Source organism: Ixodes scapularis, unplaced genomic scaffold (assembly GCF_016920785.2).
Source record: "Ixodes scapularis isolate PalLabHiFi unplaced genomic scaffold, ASM1692078v2 PGA_scaffold6__148_contigs__length_123643588, whole genome shotgun sequence".
In the NCBI taxonomy this organism is placed as follows: domain Eukaryota; kingdom Metazoa; phylum Arthropoda; class Arachnida; order Ixodida; family Ixodidae; genus Ixodes; species Ixodes scapularis.
In genome coordinates this window covers 41,123,623-41,147,591 of record NW_024609881.1, presented here as the reverse complement: position 1 = coordinate 41,147,591, position 23,969 = coordinate 41,123,623, and the positions used below count along the sequence as shown (strand labels likewise).

Genomic DNA, 23,969 nt, shown 5'->3' with positions numbered 1-23,969 from the left:
TTTAATGGAAATGGAATAACATAGTAGACTTGAAAAGCACGGCGCTGTCCTGAAATACAGAATAGAGCGTAAGGGCGCGAGTGAGCTGGTGTATACTGATCGTTTTGAAGCAATCGGCACTGAGGAAATACGACGGTTAACACCAAAAGAAGATAACGAGAACGTCTCAAACACATGTAATGTTTCTTTTGTTGTCAGCACACGTATTTCCACGTCTCGGGTTGCTTCAAACTATGCAGTTTTACCGGATCTTCATCTTCCTTTTTTAGGGCACAACACTCTAAATCTTTTGACACACAGAATTGCTTAGAAAAGTGTCTTTTTGAAACGTCTTGTTTACACTTGCTTACATAAATTTTTGAACATCTAAGGGCGTAACCTTTGTGTAAATATGCACAGTATTCTTCGTAGACATTTCGTACAAAGTTAGGCCCAAAGATGCCAGATGACAACCAAACTACCAGGCAGTGAAGCCTAAGTTTGGCACTTGTTTGGCGAATTAGGGCCAAAAATACCCAGACTGTTGCCAAGGGAGGTCAGGTTTGGCTTTACTTTGGCTTCTTCGGGCTTTTCAATGCCCTAAACTCCCAGACGCAAGCCAAGTTTTGGCCCAGATCCTGGTGCTGCCTGGGCGGCTTTAAAATAAAAAAAGGAAACCGAAATGGCGGCACTTAGTATCAAAGGAAAATTCAAGAAAAAATTTGAAAATAAGCAATTTCTGACTGGAATATTCCTTGATTTTTGAAAGGTATTTGATTGCTTTAAACACAATATCATGTTTTTCAAGTATCATTTTATGAAAATCAAAGTGATGCTTTAGATTTTCTACGTAGTTCCCTCGTCGACCACAACAAACGTGTTTTAATGGGCAGCGGTCCACAGCGAGAACAAATTTGGTACTCGTAATTCTCGGCTTTGGTCGTATCGGTGTGGGTGGTCGGTGTTAAAAATTCTCCAAGAATTTAAAACTTTCACGACCTATAGGTGGCGCGCTGGCACCTATCAAAATGACTGTCATCTGGATGGTCGTTGTAGAACAGCAGTATTCGCGTTTCCAGCTCGGCGCTCGCCCTCCCGCGGCGGAAACGGGAAGCGCTCTAGTGAGGGTCCCCCGATTCTCCTGCTCAGCGGGCATGGCGGAACTGCTTGCGATCATGGCTCGCGAGATGTCGTTTCCGAATGCAAACCGTTCTTCACTGTCCCAACGTAGTGCTGCAGCCAGTATGGGATTGTACCTTACAAGAGAGTTTTAGTATAGCGCATAGAAGCAAACGCAAGCGGTGTGTGTTTGCGTTAGAGTTGCGTGCCCCACGTTGTGCGTGCGCCTCATCGCCATGCGTTATCCAAGACCGCCATTTCGGGCTCCGCGCACGTGCAGTGTGGAACGCGCAAAGCTAACGCAAACACACAGGGCTTGAGTTCGCTCGTATACGCAATATTAAAACTCACTACTGTTTCACCGGCTTCCAACGCCAACGAAACGTGCTGCGGTGAGCAGACGTGCAAGCAGGTAGGCGTTCCTTCGAACTGGAAAGGCTGAGATTGGCAAAACAACGGCGAGTAAGTACAAAAGTAAATAAATGTTATGAAAAAACTAATAATTAAAAAAAGTTTTTTTTTTTTTTTTTACTTTTGGGCATTTGGTCTGGAAGTATATTGGCGACGACTTTGGACGTTTCGCCGATTGTCAAAAGTCGCGACCTTGATAGCACAATATACTTTAACCACAATTAATGTAATTTTACATGAATTTCTCACATTAGCTAGCATGTTTTCATTGATTTTAGACTATTTTTCTTTTATTTGTAATTAAAATGCAGCAATTGGAACCAGTGATAATAATTAGCACAATTTTCATTGTCATATTTCTTCGCGCGTTTAAAATTAGATCATAAGCAACAAATTATATTAGAGCTTGAAGAATTACTTATTCAAATATGTGAATTTTAATATTATTATATTAATACAAATCGCGGCAATGTATGCCTCTAATTAACGCCAAGATCACGAGAATACTCTATTTAACCAAATAGTCTTTCCAGAAAGGTATAATTCTGTTTTATTTTTAGCATATGAAAAAATCCGACATAGTTATCAAGATAGACAAACAGTTAAGCGCTGGATGTAATATGAAGTCCTACGCGTCACGCGGTGCTTATAAACACACACACACACACACACACACTTCAGCTGTCTGACTCGGATTCCGTCTTGGGTTGTTGTAGTGAAAGCAGCGTTTATTAGTTTATGCGTTTCGTGGACATATTGTTAAAATTGGAATTATTCTGTTATTCTTGTGCTGTGATAATTGTCATTATTTCCCATGACAATTATCTGAGCGATAAAAAGGCAGCGAGAACGCACAGATATCAGCACTGATTTTCTCAACAACTACGAATATCAGCCTGGATCGAACAGTATGTCACAAAATAAAGTTTCCGCGAACAACTTTTCTAAGTAAATAATTACGATGTGAGACATATCTTGAGTCATAGAAGAATCCGAAATTAAGACCTCTATCGAGAAATTAAATCCAAAATAGAGGTAAGTTTCGGTTTCGCTCCAGAATTAAAACACGCATCCTTCCGTAATTAATACGCAAAACACCGTTCTTGTTTTCAGGTTAAAGAGGTGACCTGCGCTCATAAAACATTAGCTTCCTCGTATTATTAGAAATAATTTATGCCGCTCAGCGAAGCCAGCACACTAGACAGGCTCAACAGCGGCACGCATCTCTGACCCTCACTAAACCCGCCATCTTGGAAAATGAGTGGCGCCACCTATAGTTAGTTGGAGTCGCGAATAAGTCTTGGTCTGCGACGCATAAGTAATCTTAGTTTTGCTTTATGCGAGCAGTATTAGAGCCTCATTCCATCTTTTACGTGAGGAAAGTGCAGGCAACCGCCCTTTATTTCAAAGCCTATCGTCCAGGAATTAGTGAGTGCAATTCTCACACCGCGGTACTACCGTCGCTGAAAGTTACGAATGCGAAGAGGCATTCCATACACCGTTTCTGCGCTCAATCCCAGGGTACGTTTCAGAGACATCTCTATTCACAGCCCAACGAGTGGTAGTTTCTCCGCTCATGGTGAGCCCATACCTCGGGTTTTCAAACTTGCCTTCAGCTGTTTGGGGTTGCAGTATGTTGAGTCAATATGATGGGTGCCGATGAAACCCGATAAGTGATAGATGCGGTCGATTTTGCGAATCGAAGCTGGATCACAATACATACCGTATTGTAATCTAGCTTCAATTCGCAGAGTCGTGACGCGAGATTTTGAATAGAAAATTTGTAGCGACTGATATATGGGACGAGAAACATAACCCTTGCCATCGTCTTCAAACAGAAACTAATCGCGTGAGGAGCGCCAGTATGTCGGTGTCGCAACCCTCCGTCGGTTCTACTAGCGAAACAGGCCGCTACACACCAAGTCATGTCTACGAACAAATCGTAGCGTCCCTAGCAGCAAGCCCCCGGCGACGCGCAAGCGCGATAGGGTGTGGGCAAGAAGCGCCCCGTCCCGCATCAACAAATCATTGGAGTCTGATTTCGTCGTTGGTGTAAGTCCCCATGTCATTTTTTTTCTGTTTTTTTTTTTTCGCGTTGGAATTGTTGGTTTTACGTTTTTCGAGGAATATCTTTCTTGTTCGGTTGACTAAGGGAAATTAGCCAGGCTCGTCGCACCGCAAAGCTTTATGCAAATAATGTGACTTGTGCTTATTCATTCCGCGTGAACGGCGCAGAATTGACGCTAAGGCCTGATTCACATAACTAAATTCTGCTCTCGATTTTCAGTCTCGATGTCACTTGGGCTGTAAAATCGTGGACGGTAGCTTCGATACTCGACGTCGATACTGGAAACCAGTGCTGCCGCAATGCCGCTTCGGTTTTTCCCTCGCCAAGCGGCGAAAATTCCTTTTTTTTTCCCACAACACCATTTTAGTGACAGAAGCCGTTTTTAAGATACGCATGACGCCAAGTATATTTAAATGCAGCAACACCTCCCCTATGTTTTTGTTTTGCAGAAGTTTGCATTGCATGAATTACGAAATGTAGTTGGCATTCGGCAAACTGGTCTCCCCTCGTTCTTCTCCGAACTATACGTTGGTTATATGAACCAAGGGAACTAAATAAAGCAAACGGACCATTAACTAAACTAAACTAAAATCACCTGCTCGTTTTCGAGATGTGAAAGGAACCCCACCCACTGTGCAATTCATGATCTAACGCACTGACAAAGGATTAGTGTGCGTAGCTAGCGGTGAGAAAAGCGCGCGAACCGGCAGTACTGTACCGGCAGGCTTGCAGCACGCACATGATGTAAGTCGTGATGAATTAGGTTGGCTCTTCAAAAGAGCAAACTGATTTGCTGGCTAGTGCCACTTCCTTTCTCTTGTTCGATGTAGATGAGAAAATTACGATATTTTGGTTCAGTTTCGTATTAAAAAATATTTCACACGATTACAAGTGTTTAAATTCTGGTTTCCCCTTTTCCCTAGCTGTCATGCTTCTTCCCACAATATAGAAAATTTCCTACGATTCGGCAACACTGCTGGAAACCGGAAGAAGAAGCGGACCCAGGGAATCAGGCATAATAAGTCGGTGATGATAAGAATGATCTACATCTTGTAGCTACTGCTTACACCGATCTTACATACCCCAAATAAGTTTCAAACTTAAACGTCGTTTGAGGCATGCACTTCTTATCGTAACGTTTTGTCTACTGGCGCTGCTTTTTGAACAAATAGACGACAATTTGTACTATCGGACGGCCGTTTAAACTTGAAAACTCACTGTACGTGGTCCAGCCGTGGTCCGGAAAACTTTACGGTTTTCCCGTGTTCATGTTGGGACGAAACGAATAGAGCTGGGGACCACAATTATCCGTGAATTCAGCCCAAAGTGCTTCCTACACAAGTAATTGTGGTCCGACGGTGTCTGTTTTTTTTGTTTTTTCTTTTCACGGCGCCTATCCACTTTCTCGGACGAACCGAGCAGGCAGAAAACATATGAAAACTAACATTCGCACTTTTCCCGGCTCTTTTGGTAGAGCTCCAGTCCCGCCGTTTCGACGAGAAGGCAGGTTGTAGTCTAGGTCTTGCAAAACAATACAAGAATGTCTGTCCCGCACGACGACTTCCACCTACAACCCCCATACTAGAAGTGCGGCCGAAGCGCCACTACCGCCGCGTAACGCGACAGAGTTATGTTGGTGTATAGCGCTGCTCTTTACCCACGTTGTTTGGATTTGAAGTCGTGTACACTGATAACGTTCCTCTACCGGTAGCCCACGCTACTAACTATTGAATCATCATTTCGCTGCAGGACTAACCGCACTGAGGTCAAGCGTGAACCCTCTGGGTACGTATACCCCTAAAATAAAATAATAAAGCCTTGTAAAAGGTTTTGGTAATCAGCAGACTAATTAACCCATTTAGCATCTTTTCTTGTGGCCGCGGTGTTAAGAAACTTGCACCCAGACATAAAACCTCGACACAAGTTAAATTTAAGCATTCTGGGCCTAAAAGAAAAGTATGCTTGGAACAGGCTTTCTATACGACCTGCAAGTTTGCCTGCTCTTTGCACATCTCGTACTTTTTTTTACCCCCCAAAGCGTGCACACCTGATTTTTTTAATCTCCAACCAGAACCAAAGATCGCGCGCTTTTGGCTGCCTAGTCATCGCGCGTTCTCTACGTGTCCTCTATTTTGCCCTTTGATTTGCATGCTCCATCTTTCCTTCCGATGGGCGAAAGACGCATATTCGAACACTCCCTCGCCGTATTCCATTTTTCTCGCGTGAGCAGTGACCCGGTGGCGCCAGTGTGCGAATACACTTTAAACATTCGGTTCTGAACAAAAGCGGCCGGGTTGCAGTATTCCTGAGATGAAACCCACGCGGTATCTTTGAAAAAAGTGATTGCTAACAACAATTGCCTCATTTGATTCACCTGCACCAGCCTGCACTGGTAACGGAAAGGGAAGCACGGTGCAGCAATGTGCGGGACAATGTATTTCCGGTTGTGTTTTTTTATATAAGCTATGGTCGTAAATCAAATACGGCAGTGTGCACCGAGTGCTTCTGGTGCACGGGGTGCTGGTAATTCGAACGCAGCAACAGTCGGATGTCATTCAATGTAATATTGAAAAATAACTTAAATGTTAACAAAAATAAGCAAATATATGCGGACTGGAAGTGTGCCAAGGTTACACTATAGATGGCGCCGCTGAGATTGTGGCGAAGAAAATCAAAAGGGGGAATAAATGCGAGAGTACCTCGAAGGGAGTGCTTTCGGCGGACATGCGCGTGAATCCCACAATGTCACTGAAGTAGACTGTGACGGACTCGAAACTCTCGGCCGTCACCTGCCGCCCACGTCTCAACTGGTCGGCTACGGACCTGAAAAAAAGACGACAAACATAATTACAGTTAGGAATTAACGCAATATCAAAACTTTTAGGTAAGCACCTGCATTTTGCCCTTTTTGAGTGGGTTTGCGCGAATCTGATATGCTTACGTGCAGATATATTTTTGCGAATTTGTATAATTAATTTCAATGCGATTGCAGTTAGTTCTGGTATAACGGATATTTTAAGTCTTTTTTATGGATAGGAAAAAATTAATAGCATGAATTTTAATGACAACATGCAGTAATATTCACTCTTAAGAGTGCATGTATGTCTGCAATTAAACCTGCCCATCATTGAAAAAAAAAAAGCAACAGTATATATTTGGCCCACTGGGTCACTGAAATCAATGGTCCAGGTTTACAAATATTCCTTACTTATTGTTGATTTCTCCCCTTTACTCAATGGATGACATGCTAAAACTGAACCGCAGAACGAACTGTTAATGAAGTTAAAATTTACTACATCTAGCTGGCAGATTATTAGGCTCCTACGGTGGTTCACGCGTCATTACGGCCCAAGTTGTTTTTCAATTTTTATAATAACTAGTGAATTCTTGGGTATTTATTTTCATTCACCGGTCCGACGTTTCCTCTGTGGCAGGGGAAGTGGATACAAAAATGGCACTGTACTTCTATGCCTTTGCGACAGAAATTGGGGATTGCGGCCAACTGCTCCTAAGTGCCGCAATGTCGAGGACGGCTTTTAAACTTCTATAAAATATTGTTTGATTGCTTGGTTAAATCTGCTCGGGACTAATATGCCGCCTGGAACGATTCTCCGACTGGCGTGTTTAGCGTCGTGTCCCACAAATACTTCAACAGTTGTCTTAAAGGGGCAACAAATGACGCCACAAAAGTCGAGGTGGAAAGCAGTTGGAATTCATTTATTTATAACATTATGTGGCCTCTTTTATAAGCCCCTGCATGCCCTTAGAAAAAAAAAAGGTATGGACAGTTCTAGGACGTTCTATAGGTAAGCGTCCATAGGCAGAACGTAAGGCATCTACAGGAAGATTAAGACTGCCGTTGCCTTCGTGAGATCGTCCTATGGCTGCCCTATAAAATATTGTCCAACGGTCGTACTATGAACGTCCTATTCTATTGACGATGCAAGGTCATTCTATACATTCTCTGTAGTGAGACACCCTATATAGTCCATAGGGACTATATAAGGTGTCTACACAGGATCCATATTGTGTCTATTGGGTGCCCGCGGAGAACCCGTACAAGGTCTACAGGGAGTCTCTACTGGACCCTCGGGGAAGGGATATCGGGTCTACAAAGGGTCTTTATGGGGTCTGCAAAGAACCCATACAATGTCTACAGGGAGTGACTAAGGGGTCCGCAGGGAAGCCATACAGGGTCTGCGCATGGTCCTTACGGCGTCTACAGAAAAGGCATACAAGGTCTGCACAGAGTCCCTACTGGGTCCGTAGAGACGCCACTCAGTCTGCAGGGGGTATGGCTACGGGGTACGCAGAAACCAAGGTTACTAGAACAAGTCAGTTAAAAAAATGCCAAAGAGCCTGCACTCAAAAAGTGGCACCGATCCGTACTCGAGAAGCGAACTAATGGCGATCGCAAAGCCGCATTTCTCAAGCAGGGGCCGCACTGAGAACTGCGCGGCCACGAGCATTGTTTTGGGAGTATCCATCTTCGACAGCGTGTGAGTGTTCTATTTTTATTTTAATCGGCTATTTTGGCTCCGAAACATATATGATAAAAGGGGATGACAACCCCCGTCTGCCTGGGTGACGCACCGCGAATCACCAACGAAATTTGGTCGCACCCAGGTCGGGATGCGCTGCCTGAAGTCACCGGCGAGACATGGCTATATGAAAACAATATTAATTGTGCCTAAAATTCCTATAAGCTAAACTTTCATGCAAACATCACGATCCGGTCATTTTGTACGAATCTCCAATAAAGGACACTACAAAAAGTTTTTTTCCCGTTTTTTTACGCAAAAACATGCCTTGTAAAAGTTTTTCTTTAAAGTGTAGGCTCCTTGAGCGACTGCGAAGAAGCCATGCAAGATCTACAGGGAGTACCTACGGGGTCCGCAGGGAAGCCATACAGGGTCTACACGGGGTCCTTATGGCGTCCGAAGGGAAGCCACTCAGTCTGTGGGGGCTATATCTACGGTGTCCACAGAGACCCACGTACACCTACCTCCCACTGATAAACTAAGCGAATTATTCCGGTACATACTGAACGCGTTCGTCTCCACATTGAATATGCCCTAAGGTTGGACATGCCTCCAGGCATCAATGTAACATATTGATGCCCGGTGCTTACTTAACTTTTTAAATCGGACACCTTCCTACACCTAAAGAAAACATTTACTCGGCATCACTTTATTAATTTACCAATCTATAGCTCCCACCAGAGAGAGGATTAGTGATATCCATAGACCAACCAGGAGCATAGCATGAAAACAGGAAGGAATGAAAGCTTTTGTTTCGCGGAAATCCCCATAGCGTTGCGGTGGCCGATCTAAAGAAAACCAGCAGTTCAAAAATGGTCCGAGAACTGTCTACAGGAATCCATAGGATGGACAAAGGGGTTATAGAACGGCAAAAGTATGGACATAGCACGTCCATAACTATTTTTGTAAGGCTGTCCGGGGCCTGAAACATCAATCACTATCCATTTGGAATGCATAAAAGAAAGAACAAATTTCATCGGCTATTTAGAACTCAGTTAAACAAGGATATTATAAATAAACGCCACAAAAACAATGTAAAATATTGCGACATAGAAAACAATGAGGGTATCTATCACATATTACATCGACTTCAACAAAATAATAAATCTTGGTAAAAAAACTGAACACTGGAAACGAAATATCGCGTTCCTGACGTTTGTCATGGAAATGCTGGCAAAAAGGTACGAGCGAACGCGACTGTCGTGGTCGTCGTGGCGTCCGAACTCCTGGCTGCCGAAGCTACCGTTGTTTGTCAAACTTTAGAGAGACCAGCAGCAGAATAGGTGTCTCTAACATACACCACCGCTGCTCGGACACCGCCAGGATCGCGACCAGCGACACCGTGACAGTTCTATGACGTCATCAGGAGGAAACCGAGGCAGTACTTTTTCGAAGGCGGTTAAAGACACCGTTCAGGGACGCGTTCGACACCGTACTACAAATGCAAAAAAAACATCACTGGCGTTTCTCATTTATTGGCTGCAAAGTATACGCCCTTCTATTCTAGAAATACGTATTTAGCGGGTCTGACGTCCCCCTAAAGGGCCGTCCGAAGAGGAGTCAGCCGATACCGTGCAGCATGCACTATACAGGAAATGGAGGATTTCCTGTATAGTACAATGCCAATCCGGTCTCCAACGTTATTTTTCTTCTTCTTTTTTCCGGGGTGGAAAGCTGCCCTCTTATGAGTCCTTGAAAAGACGCTTGAAGTGGGCTCGTCAAGCGGGTCCGGAGAGTAACTCCCTTGCTGTGTTGGATGTCGTCGAGGCCACCGTAGTTTCGGTTCCCAATCACCCCAAAACAAGAAAGGAGCGAAGACGACAACAAGGGGCACACATTTTTTCTCTTTTTGTTTTTTTTTGCGTTCTATCTCATTTGCTGTGTCCTGTTTGGAGAGCCTTTAAGGTGTCAGCAATGTGACCAAGGTTCACTGAAAGGCTGCGAGTTTGCAGTAGCTACAGGGAATAACCTGACTCAACGTAGGAGCCCATCTGGCACGCCATTACGGGAGAGACGAAGTTGACTGCCCTGACTATTCTAGCATTTTGAATACGCACGCGATGGTAGCACTGTGCCTAAAAGTCTGGCTCGCACTAAAAAACCACCGCAAGGTCGAAGGTGAAGAGGTGTTGCACGCTGTTTCGCTTCTTTCTCGGCATAAGCAGGCAGCATTTTCGCGTTTACGCATTCACCAATACATCCCTTCTATTCTGCATTACTTTTAGCTCTTAGGTGACCTTACGTTTACGCCTCCGGCGTAAACGTAAGGTCAAGTGAACCCACCAGGTCACGTGAGCCCCCAGGTAACGTGACACCGCAGGTCACGTGACCCCCAGGTCACGTGGACCCCCCGGTCACGTGACCCCTCCAGGTCATGTGACCTCCCCAGGTCACGTGACCCCTCAGTACCGTTTTTTTAAGTACCCTCCCCTCAATACCCTTCTTTCCTCCTCCTCAAGAGAGCACTCTAATTCGGCTTTAGAGGGAGTTGTAAACGGCTTTCATTTTTTTTTCTAGAAAACTGGAATTAGCTTACTATGCGCCAGACGAGTTCAAGCCTCCGGACACTTGGTATGTTTCGTGGCCAGCGCTGAACAGTAGGGCGATGCAAATATATATCGATGGTATTTTTGAGACACTTTCGAGCACTGGTCCTCTGTATCGATATAGATGTGAAAAATGCATTTTTATCCGAGTAGTGAAACCCATTTCCGATATACCGATTGTATTGTAACACCGTGCGAACATTAGAAATGTTGTAACATTTTCTGTAGAGATTTAGCTCTCAGGCTTTTACGGTAAAGTGAAAATGGAATCAATTTTAGATTTGACGCGACGGTCTATATTTTGTAATTTTTAAGTGGGATCGTATTTCGACCTCTTTGCTGCCGAATGCGCAAAACATTCTTAAGATTCACTGTAAACACGTGCCCTTAATCCAACATTGTACGTGATGGTGAAACACAAACCTCGGTAGCATTTCGTAAAGCAGCGCCTCTGTTTTTCTCTTTTCTTGGACCAGCTGGTCAGTTCGCTCGTCGACGAGAGCCTCCAGATTAGTGGCGTATTTCTCCATCATGGCCAGCATGTTGTCAAAGATGTTTGGCTTCCTGCACATGAATTTCATGCATAAACACATATGGGGGAATTTCGCTAATAAACGAACAAACCTTCGCGCGCATTTCTTTATGTTTTCCGTGATGAAATAATATCTGGCAATATAAAATAAAAAAAAATATATATATATATATATTCCCCTCGGATGTGCTAAAGTAAAGAATCTCAAATTTACTTAACGCAAACTAAGTTAGCTGTAATGTAAGATCGAAGGTACCGTATGGTTTCTAATGCTCTTCAAATATAATTATGGCATATTTATGTTCTACTATAGGCATATTCGGGTTCCGAAGGAACTCGAATTTTAGAATGCCTATAGTAGTTTCGAGCCTTCAAAAATAATGCCATTAGCAACTAACAAGTTCTCAGAGACAATAAAATGCTAATTTGAGGAACCTCACTTAGTATTGAGCTCTCTTTGAGTCGAGTAAAGTCTTACAGCGGAATTTGGACTGAATTTTATAAGTCGAAGAAGACCAGAATACTAATTTATTAAGGATAAACTTCATAATATTACTCTTACTTTTGACCTTTGACCTTTGTAATTCGGTAGTTTTTTTTTTCTTTCTTTTTTTTCTAGGGTTTCGAGGTCTACACTTTCATCAGTACCCGCCTCTTATTTTCATAGTATTTCTAGCAAAGAAAGTTGACTGCCGCTGAGAGCTGAAATTCTTTTTAACTGAATTATTCGTTAAACTTGTGACAGCTAGATGATGGACATAGAAGAAGAAGAAACCAGGCAGAGCAGGGATAGAAGTAGAAGAAAAGGGGGAATCATAGAAATGGCGGATCGAGTAAAGCACTATTTTGTAAGCTATCTCGATTTGTATTTGTAGAACGTTACATTTTGGCGCAGTCGACAGGATCCCATCATGTGGATCACCCTCACTATAAAAGATGACGCCGGAGAAGACCTCGTCTTCTCATCTTGCCAGCCTCAAGACGAGGAGGCATTTCCATTACCACCTCGTATCACTACTCGGGAGTTGATTCAACTCGTTTCTGACAATACAGGACTGGACGTCAGTGCCATCCTACAGAAAAGGACTGTCAAGGTCAACCTAAAGGTAGCAGATTTTCAGACCTTTATCATAGAGCCCATGGAGGAGGGCCCGTTGAATCCTCAAGACGGCTTCCGCTTCCATGCCGGTCCTCAAGGCGGCTCTCAAACCGGAACCCAAGGCGAGTTCCAATCCAACTTTCAAAGCGATTTCCAATTGGGAACTCAAGGTGACTCACAGGCCTGTCCCCAAGGCAATAACCAGGCCTATCCCCAAAACAACTTTGTCGGGCTCGAAAGCCTTCAGCGTGCTGTTGTCACTAACCCTGAGGACCCAAATTACCTTGTCCACCAGATCCTCCTTGCACAACAACAACAAATAATGCAAAACCAACAACAGCTTCAAGCCATCGTCGGACTTTCACGAAACCAGGAAGCTCCACGCTTTCGAATGGTAAAGCCGGACCCGTTTGATGGTCACACAACAAACTCAGAAGCTTGGTTGTCATTTTATGAATACGCTAGTGAGAAGAATGGCTGGCGTTCCGACGATGACAAAGTAAAAAATCTGCGACTTTTTCTCACCGGAATGGCGAAAAAGTGGTATGAATCCCACTTAACGGACCATCTCAACGACCCCTGGGAACAGTGGAAAAGAAGTTTTCATTCGGCATTTCAAGAGAATCCCGTGGAGAAGTGGGATAAAGCTATATTCTACAAGTACAAAGCAGGAAGGGTCATGGAATATTTCTATGAAAAACGACGATTGCTCCAGATGGCAGACTACTCCCTACCAGACACATCCGTAGTCCCGCTGGTTATTCACGGACTTCCAAAAGAGCTGCAAAAACAGGTCCAAGTGAAAGCGCCCAAAAATGTGGAGGGCCTTCTGGACTGTTTTCAACATCTCTGCTTAGATGCGTGGCCCCGAGCAGCGCAGAAGCCTGCTGAAGCAACTCCTCAGTCGCACAGATATAGAAGTCTTGGACAAAAGCCTTCGCATTGGAATCCACAAGCTGTGGCACAGAAGCAGTCAGCGACACACCTAGCAACATTTGAGGACCGTGAAATGGCTGAAGTCCAGACAACCACAAAAAACTGGTAAAGGAGGGTGTACAGTCCCACCCCTCGACAACAATGGAGACTGTCTTTTTGTCCCAATCAACACGCTTGTATATAAATGTAAATGTGAATGGAACAACTTTAAAAGCTGTCGTCGACAGCGGAGCGTCTGTAACTATAGTTAACCTAGAGGTTGTCGATCGTGAAAGAACTTTTGAGGGTCGTACAATCGAGGTTCAAGGCTACGACGGAGGAAAGAAAATACACTCCAAATGGATTCACCTGACCATTCAATATGAATCCCAACAAGTCCAGACCGAAGCTCTAGTAATTAATGGATTAAATTATGACTTGCTACTGTCTCGGCCGGATATGAAGAGAATGCACATCAACATATACTGGGATGATACGGTCCAAGTATCTGACACAAACCTTGCCAGTGCAAAGAATAAGGTAGAATATGTGGAATCGGTTGATGATATACTCATTAACTACCCAGAAATAATACCTGTGGGCAAATACCCACCCGCAACCACTTGTTTCGAAGTACCATTCGAGTTGGCGGATACCACCATTGTCAGACGGAAGCCATACAACATGTCTTTAGAAAAGAAACGTTGGCTAAAGAGGGAACTAGAAGACATGCTGGATGCCGAAATCATTCGACCATCTGTCTCTTCTTTTGCATCACCAATAACCATCGTGCCGAAGGAAGATGGATCACTACGGCTATGTACCGATTATCGCATGATTAACCGTCAAACCGAACTTTTTCCTTTTCCAATGCCCAGAATTGACAACATCATCGATGAGACAGGAGGATGCACAGTATTTTCTAGGATTGACCTGTGTAAAGGATTTTTACAAGTTCCTTTAAGGGAAGAGTACAAGAAATATATTGCATTCGTAACACCATTTGCAGTATACGAGTACAACAGACTTCCCTTTGGCTGGAAGAATTCACCAGCCTGGTTCCAAAAGATGATGAACGAACTACTAAGCCCATTTCTAGGAAAGTTCTGTAACGTCTATATCGACGACATAATTGTATATTCAAATAGTCAAGAAGATCATGGTCGACATCTGGCATCCGTGCTGGGAGCTTTGAAAGGGGCACATCTTAAGATCAATGTAAAAAAGAGTGAATTCTTCCAAGGAAAGGTTGTATTTCTTGGGCGGAACTTTGACGGAAGGTCTAAAACTACCAAGCGAAAATTCGTTGCTCGGATCTCCAGCCTCCGAAAGCCCTTTGACGTCCATTCGCTTAGAGTGTTTCTTGGGCTTGCCGGACATTTCAGGCCTTTCATCCAGGATTTTGCAAAGAAGACAAGGTGCCTTACGCGACTAACGCAGCATGATGTACCATTCGAATGGTCCAACGAGTGTAAAGAATCGTACCAGCATCTAGTGCAAGCGATTTCTTCTGATCCTGTATTGATTTTACCCGATTTTGACCTGCCTTTTGAACTGAACACGGATGCATCCCACTATGGTACAGGTGCTGTTCTGTATCAACGTAATCCGACAAAGCCAACATCTCAACAGCTCTCTGTCATAGGGTATCACTCATATACTTTTTCTAAGCCTGAAGTAAATTACACAACAACAGAAAAAGAAGCCCTAGCTGTTCTTAAGGCCGTGCGATACATTCGCTCGTACCTCGAGGGCCACAAGTTCAAGCTCTTCACGGATCACCAAGCATTAACGTTCCTCCTATGCATGACTGAACTGAAAGGAAAAACAGCTAGGTGGATAAACGAACTCCAACAATTCGAGTTTGAAGTATTTCATCGGCCAGGAGTTCACCTTAAAGATGCAGATGCATTGTCTCGTCTGTCGATTTCCGAGATGAGGCATGATACGGAGGAGGTCTTCTACACTCGACTGTGGGAGGGAACCGAAGATCTAACTTTCAGCGATGGCAAGTTTCAAGTTCCAGTCACGGCTGTGAGTTACATTCTCAGGCTATACCATGATAGTCCAGAATCAGGCGGCCATGATGGATTTTGGAAGACGTATAGTAAACTGGCTCACCGATTCTGCTGGCCTGGAATGAAGCAAGATATCTACCAGTATGTGCGTTCGTGTCACGAATGCCAGATGAACAAAGCCAAGCAGAAGCAACGATTCAATGAGATGACTTTGCCAATTCACTCGGATGTCCCATTTGAAGTAGTTCATCTGGATTTCGCCGAATTAAGAAAGAAGGGTGATGGAGTGGCTAGAACCCAAGCTTTTCTTATAGCCATAGACGAGTGTACGCGCATCGCTGCCTCAAGAGCAGGAAAAGAAGACGCAAACAGCGTCATTTCAATGCTAGAAAGGGATATGTTTAAGAACACCAAGGTGATTGTTTCGGACAATGGTCCTGCGTTCCGGAGTAAAAAACTGGAGCAATGGGCAAGATCCAGGGGAATCGAACTGCGCTTTGCTGCCCCATATCACCCGGAAGCGAATGGCCTCGCAGAACGACTGATTCGAGACTTGAAGCAGTACTTGTTTATGTACCCGAACTTCGTCGGCGGTTGGAAGTGTGCCCTTGAGGCAGCAGTGGCCCATCATAACCGCTCACATACTACAGCCCTAGGCTGTAGTCCCAACTACGCGGCCTTCGGGCTTGCACCTTACTTGCCGGCAGATGTACAACTTGGCATCAAAGATGATCTAGTGCTGACTGAAGAAAAGAAGACCTATAAACAGGAAGAGCTTTATAGGAAAAGAATGAAGAAAAACTTTGACAAAAGATTTCGTTCAGTCCCTAACATTCAAGTGGGCGATGTCGTCATTGTTAGGAAAGGCATCCATGGAACACACACAAAGTTTTCCGGGCCCTACCAAGTGACGAAAAAAGCTACCACGCAAGGTATCCTAAAAGTCATATGGTATACCACTTCAACAAATGTCACTGAATGCGCCACCATCGGAAATGTGTTTCCATATCATCCCAGGAGGAATGAGTAAAAAAAGGTTGGTATAATGTGACAGCTAGATGATGGACATAGAAGAAGAAGAAACCAGGCAGAGCAGGGATAGAAGAAGAAGAAAAGGGGGAATCATAGAAATGGCGGATCGAGTAAAGCACTATTTTGTAAGCTATCTCGATTTGTATTTGTAGAACGTTACAAAACTTAAGGGTCCTATCGCGCTTGAACGCAGTATTTCAACCCTCCAAAAAGGCTTAAATCTCTAATATGGTCAAGAGTTTCCGTTTGACAGAAAGTTCTTTCTTTTTAAAAATTAAGTTTAAGAAGATAAGGTTTCTTAATTTCTAAATATTGCTGTTATCGACAAAAGTAATGTTTGAGCAACAGAAATTAAATGTAAGCCGAATTTATATTATCAGAGAAATTTTTTCTTTTTTACAATAGTAATATCATATATGTATATACAGGATGCGCCAATTGGGGCGAATAAATTTGGCACGCCTTATAAAATTCGAGTTTTAATCCTCCAAATGCGCTCGCGAGCGTAGTTACGTCAGACGTTTATAAACATTTTCAAAGCTCAATTCTAAGGTAATGAAACATGAAAAGTAAAGCAAAAGCGGAGCTGAGTACTTATATTTACAAAACTTGAAAGTATAAAACAGAGAGGACGAGGACGAGAACAGGACATCTTTGAAAGATGTCCTGTTCTCGTCCTCGTCCTCTCTGTTTTATACTTTCAAGTTTTGTATCTATTAACCAACACGCTCGTTTTCAATTGTACTTATATTTCCTTCTAAGGTAGTAGAATATTCAGATAAAACAATATCTGGGGCCGTGTAACACCTATGTCCTACGCTTATCCTTGTTTGTCGTGTGCACTCTGATCCATGAGCTCGCTTCCAGGTGAGTACATCCGGTTGGCTATACCAGCATGTTTGTTGTATGCATATAAAATCGTTTTCGGGTGACATGCTAAATGCAAAGAAGGCAAAAAAAAATAGCAGAACCTGCCGATGAGTAAGATCGGGATAATCAATACTATTCGCAAAATGAATCAACAATGATCACCTAGGAGCAAGCTCACGAAGTAGTACATTCAAAATAGGGTATAGGAAATAAACTGCCGCCGTTTTTCATTTATTTTCATATCTTATCACCTTTAAATTGAGTTGCAAAAAAAAAAAAAACACACAGAACGTTTTGCAAAACTGCCCTCACTTGCACAATATTAGGTATCTACAGTCCTAATCACCCTTCTCTATAACGCGCGAGCGAGCGGCTTTCTCCGGGTAGCGCTAGACTGGTGGCATTCGCGGAAACTAAGCTAGTCACGCAGCGCAACATGGAACAGTCCGCTCGAGGGGTGTCTCGCCCACTCTATTGGCTTGATAAGCGATAAAAGTAAAGTGCTTTATGATATCTTTTTGTTTTTTGATGACGACATCGTTCATACGCCTTCATGCTTTTGTGTGTTTATTGTTCGAGCAATAATGTTTGTAAAAAGCGTGCGAGCAGCCTTCCGCGTTCGCCGCCAGCTGATAGAGTGGGCAGGGCACACCTCGAGCGGGCCGTTCCATGTTGCGCCACGTGACTAGCTTAGTTTCCGCGAATGCCCCGAGGGCATGTCCTGCAGGGCATGTCAAGCGAAAAACCACTTCGCAGCCTGGTGTAAAAAAGCGTCGGAAGTCGGTGAATTGAAAGACGAAGACGACGACTTCGAGATTCTCGACGTACAAGTTGACAGCCTCAGGAGCCAGCGAGACTGGACTGTGAAGGCAGTCATTGCCGGCGAAGAAGTGGTGTTAAAAGTTGATACCGGATCCCAAGCAAACCTCCTTCCCTACTCAGTCTACAGGAAAGTTAAGGCCAGGGCTCCTCTTCGCCAGAGCGGTTCCATCTTGCGGTCCTACAGCGGAGGTGTGATCAAACAGATGGGTGTCATCAACCAGCAGGTGACCTTCGATGGCCGATGCTGCAGCCTCGGTTTCTTCGTCGCAAAGAAAGGACGTCAGGCGCTACTAGGTCTCCAGGCAAGCGAGTCTTGGGCTGGTGGCCCGCAACGTGGCTTCTGTAACAACAAACAGCTGTGAGCGAATGCTGGAGGAATTTAGCGACGTGTTTAAAGGCACAGGGTGTGTACAACGCCGTTACAAGATAGTGCTACGCGACGGCGGAACCCCAGCTGTCCACGCGTCTCGACGCGCTCCTTTGGCCTTACAAGAACAGCTGCGCGACGAGCTGAAGAGAATGGAGCAGGCTGCCATAATAACAAAAGTCAACGAGCCAATGGACTGGGTAAGTCCGCTCGCGATTGTCAAAAAGAAAGACGGAAAACGGGAAAACGTAGAGTTTGTTTGGATCCAAGAATGATCAACGCGTGCATTAAGCGGGAGCACTACGAAATGCCGAGACGCGAAGATATAGAAGCCGAATTACCAGGAACGAAAGTGTTCAGCCCGCTGGACGCGAAAGCTGGGTTCCACCAAGTCCCTCTTGATGAAGAAACATCGAGGATTTGTGCGTTCTCTACTCCTTTTGGACGATACAGGTTTCAATGACTGCCTTTCGGAATCTCGTCCGCATCAGAGGTATTTCAAAAGACTTTGAACGAAAGTTTTGACTCTCTGCCCGGTGTTCCCGTGTACGTTGATGGTATCTTGGTGTGGGGAACGTCCAGGATTCAGCACGACCAACGACTAAAAGATGTGCTTGAAGCCGCCAAGCAAGTAGGACTAAATTTTAATCCGGAGAACTGTGAGATCGGAGTCTCGGAAATGGAATTTTTGGGCGATAAAATATCTCAGGAAGAAATAAAGCCAAACCGGGAACATATCAAATCTGTGAAACTGATGCCGATTCCATCCGAAAAACTAGGCGTGCAGAGGCTGTTGGGTGTAGTCAATTATTTTTCCAAGTACCTTTTCTCGTTGGCCGAGAGAACACCTCTGTTGCGAAGCTTAATTAAGCACGACGCTGTCTTTGAATGGACGCCTAACCACACCGAAGAGTGGCAAGGCATATGCGAATGTCTAAGCAAAGAACCACTTCTTGCAATGTTTGATCCGGGTAAAGATACGAAAGTAACGTCGGAGGCGTCAATGAATGGTCTGGGATCATCGCTTTTACAGCGTCATGGCGACAACTGGCGTCCCTTGACGTACGCATCGCGGACGTTAACTTCAGCCGAGTAGCGTTACTCGCAAATTGAAAAGGAGACCCTAGCAGTGAGCTTTGGGTGTCAAAAGTTTCACTACTTCGTTTATGGCCGCAAGGTAATTTTGGAAACAGATCATCGGCCATTGATTGCAATCGCTCAAAAGGCAATTGGAGAAATGCCACCCAGATTGCAAAGGCTTTTTTTTGCGGTTACTAAAATATGACTTCGTTATGGAATATCTTCCAGGGAAACAACTCCTTTTGGCCGACATACTCTCAAGGCTCACGAACGACAAGTCACGAGATGACACAACCAGCAAGGACGAGGTCGAAATGCACGCCGTGAGTGTAGTAACAGCCTTTGTCAGCGCTACCACAATGAAGTGAATTGCCGAGGGAACCGCTAAGGACCCGTATTTACGCACCGTGATACAAAGTGTCAGCAACGGCACGAGAGTCGAAGGAGAGCTAAAGCCTTTTGAGGGCGAGCTGTCAGTGGTGAAGGGTATTCTGCAGAAAGGCACAAAAGTTGTCGTACCCGAGGCCATGCGACCCAAGATGTTGAAGAGAATTCACCAAAGCCACATGGGCCTAAATAAGTGCAAAGCGAGAGCACGTCGATTCGTATTTTGGCCAGGTATTAACGCAGATGTTACATCTCTGGTAAAACAGTGTGGGATATGCAGACGCTACGCATACAATCAGCAAAGAGAACCCCTTGTCTTGAGCCCGACACCGAAATTTACGTGGTACAGGGTTGGTGTTGATCTCTTCCAGTACGGAGGAAAATCATACTTATCCGTATATGATGCTCTTTCCAAATTTCCAGAAGTGGAGGAACTAAACAACACGTCGTCAAGCACAGCCATCGAGAAGATGGCGGCCATATTTGCGAGATACGGCATCCCAGTCGAAGTATGCAGTGGCAATGGAACCCAGTTCTCAAGTCGAGAGTTCACCTTGTTTGCTCGCAAGTATGACTTCAGACGCATAACGTCAAGCCCGGAGTTCCCTCGGTCAAACGGTTCATCAGAGAAAGGCGTGCAGGTTGTGAAGCGGATCCTCAAGAAGACAAAAGAAAGCCGAGACGATTTTGGCTGGGTTTGCTGAGTTATAGGTCAACCCCACTAGAAGACGGACGTTCGCCAGGGGAGCTGCTGCAAGGACGAAGGTTGAGGTCAAGTTTTCCGGACTTCGGTGACCAGCCAGGTTTGAAGGTGCAGAAGCACGTCCAGACTGAGTATTCCAGAGGTCTACTTCTGCCATTGAAAGAGGGCCAGGTCGTCAGAGTCAAAAAGAGATGGTGGTCTAAGAAGGCGAAAGTTGTCGCCAAGACACGCCCGAGGTCGTACCAAGTTTTAACCGAGGACGGCAGGGTTATTCGGAGGAACACGCAACATCTGCTACCGACAAGCGAGCCTTTCAGACCGAACACACCGCAAGATGACACACCGGACGAGGAAACTCATCCAGACTTACCGTCGGTGGCATCACCGGGCCATGCTTTAGTGCCTTTAAGCAGGCGTTCGCCATCGCCTCCACGAAGATCCCAGCGGCAAAGAAGGCCTCCTATGCGACTACACTAAGACTGTAACTTTAATCAAGTGCCTTAATGTGTTTTCGCTTTTTTATTTGTTTTTTAACTAACGTGATTGCAAACATTAAAGAAAAGAAAAACAGGGGGGTGTATCGTATTGCGCTATACAAGATAGCCACATGACGAAGCGATGAGGTGCTCGCGCTACCAACGCGAGCGCCCGGGACATCGTTCGGAGCTTTTGGGCTGAATGGACACACGCTGGACACTGTGCGACTTAACATAGAGCTGATAATTATGTCGCAATGATAAACATCGATACACCACGACGGAGACCCCTGCCGAAATAAGCCCGCTGTGGGTCCAACGACGGGAGCCCACTGCCCAAGTAGAGCTACTGTAGGTTCCCCGAGGCAACCCAGGTGGCCTGCCCATGTGGGCCCCCTCTGGCCAGACTTACAAAGCTGATGTGGGACCCATGTCGCCTCACCTTTGTGAGCCAACTTTGTGCTACCTGGGTGAGGCTAAGAAATGTGGCCATGGGCGGCGCAAAAAAAGAGGTGATATTAGATATTTAACTGAAATATTTCAATTAACTTTCCAGTTTCATATTTTTGGGGGCATAATATAGTTAGATAACTGACGCTCGGCATCATGGCAGTCTTAACTTGACGCGAAATATTCATAAAAAGTTCCTAATGGGCTGTATGGGGCGAGAAATGCCGCCCATGCACACGGCTCCAAAACCGAAAATAATCAGCGAAACGCGCCCATGATGTGGATGTCTTCGTCCTGAGACGGCTCTGCAACCCGCGCGTCCACGCCGCAGATGGCGTCAGACCTACGCAATTGCAGAGCAGAGGGATCAACGTGCCGATCGCGCTTCGACTGATAGTTTCGGCTTCGAAGCCGTGTAAAAGTATGACAGTTCTCGCCTTGAAGCACCCCCCAGAAATTTTTATTCAAAAATACAAAGTCACAACGAGACCACAATGTGTTCAAGCGTTAATTATCTAACTACGTAATGCCCTGAAAACTAGCTCAGTAATTAACACATTTCACGCCTTGCAGGTTCGGCCATTGCCCTCAATTAAACAACGCAACATAAAAAAAAGTATAGAGCTCAATTAAAAAAACAGTTTGCATACCTTTACCTGGTTTCTGTGCGCACGCGTATTGCCCACGCCTGGTGTGAGAAAACGCGTTTGTTTGTAAAAATCGTGTTGGGTGCATACGTGTATAACTTCTACAAGTTATACTATTCTATGCTCGGTTTTCTACTTCTTTGAGGTAGAAAACCGAGCATTCGGTCTCCAGAGATCGAGTTGTCTTTTATCAAGCTGGCAACGGAGAACTCGAGACTCAGCGGGAAGAAGTACACGTACAGTCCCTTGCGCATCGGTCGGAGCCTGGTGCGAATAGCCTTGAAGTCGGGCCTCGCGTCGGGGTCCTCCGCCCAGCAGTCGACCATGCAGTCTCGGACGCACTCGGTGCCTTCTCGCTCGGGCAGGTCCCAGAGCTGCGGCCTGAAGGGCACGGCCTGCTTCTCGGGCCACATCACCCGCCGCACCATCTCTGCGATGGACGATAGGATGTCATTCGCACGTAGAGTTAAAGGGGAGCTCCGACGGCTTCTTGGCTACCCACACTAAACTCTATTTCTGATTACGGAGGCTTTACTCTTTAGAGCACATTAGTGGCATTCTCTGAATTTAAAGCAGCTATTGAGAAAACGGGAAAAGAAAGCTCATCTTTAATGAAACATTTCAATTTTGAACGCCTTTAAGTGGGGTGACGTCACAGGTCGTATAACTTGCAAGTCGGGCCGGCAGTCTTAAAAAAATTAATATTATTATTATTTTTTTTTTTGCTGGCATAAATTTAGTGAGATTCATTTGACACCATCAACCGGTTTGAGACAGAACGGGAAGAGTGCTGTAATGGCGCGATATTGCCCTGTAGTACAATGTCTGACGTCACGTTCTCAGTGTCTAGGTTGAGCCTCTCAGCGTCTGAGACCAAATATAAAACTTGAATAACTTATGCGAACAAAAAACATCGTGGCGTTTTGTTTAGGTTAATACTTCAGATGGGTCTATTAATGCGTTGATGCACTTTTGAGCCAGATCGCTTAGTATTAAAATTTAGGTGAGACTCAATTTTCCGTATGGCAACTATCACGACACCATGAATGCCTTTTTTGGCGTCTCACCAGATGGCAGCAGTGACGTCCTGCCGTAAGGGCCCTGCCTACCCAGGACCTCGAAGAGGATGATGCCGAACGAGTAGACGTCTCCCTTCTGTGTGCCCCACAGGGGTGCCAGGGCGTCCCGCAGGAGCTCCGGGGCCCTCCACAGGAGACCTGGGTCCCCCCGAACAGTCAAGGTTATTGCTCATATTTCCAAGCAAAAATTCGCTTTTATTTCATACTGGAAACTGATGTCTTCAAAAAAAAATGTATTGTGGATTAAGTAAACAGGACAATTTCGTCACCCTGATTGGCGCACTTTCAATGACGTTACATCGCCTGCTTTAAGGATAAAGAGAGAGTCGGGGAAAAAATAAAGCCGTTTACACCTCCCTGTAACACCGAATTAGAGCGCAGCTCTTGAGGAGACGGAGGGAAGGTTTACCCATCCTCCCTTCTCCTCACCTACACATCCTGCCCGCTACTCCGCCCTCCTAGCGGCGTCGCCGTCGCGTCACGGGGGTCACATCACCTCACCAGGGTCCCGTGACGTCACCGGGGTGACGTGACCTCAAGGGGACGAAAATGATCCCCGGAGAAGGGGAACAAGAGACACAAAGAACAAACACAAATCTCCAAACACAGCTAAGTAACTGGCAAAAGACTGAAAAAAAAAAAATAAAATATCCGCCTAGTCCGGGTATCGAACCCGGGACCTCTCCATTACAGGTGGAGCGCTGGAGCGCGTGTGATCGTGCTTTGCCTGTCTTGTTCCGTTCTCCAGGGATCATTTTCGTCATTCTTGTCCAGCTCGCTTGCACCTTTGCATTTAATTGCATTATAATTATGACCTCAAGGGGGTCA

General features: G+C 45.1%; 1 protein-coding gene across 1 annotated transcript in view; it reads right to left on the bottom strand.

Annotated features, from left to right (window-relative positions):
• LOC8025322 (guanylate cyclase 32E) overlaps nucleotides 1-23,969 on the bottom strand; it is a 312,963-nt gene that overhangs the window by 31,412 nt on the left and 257,582 nt on the right. The window contains exons 14-17 of the mRNA XM_040210470.2: nucleotides 23,130-23,279; nucleotides 22,303-22,492; nucleotides 11,088-11,228; nucleotides 6,277-6,400 (exon numbers count right to left, since the gene is read on the bottom strand). Coding sequence (XP_040066404.1) covers nucleotides 6,277-6,400; nucleotides 11,088-11,228; nucleotides 22,303-22,492; nucleotides 23,130-23,279 — 605 coding nt within the window. The remainder of the gene's footprint in view (nucleotides 1-6,276; nucleotides 6,401-11,087; nucleotides 11,229-22,302; nucleotides 22,493-23,129; nucleotides 23,280-23,969) is intronic.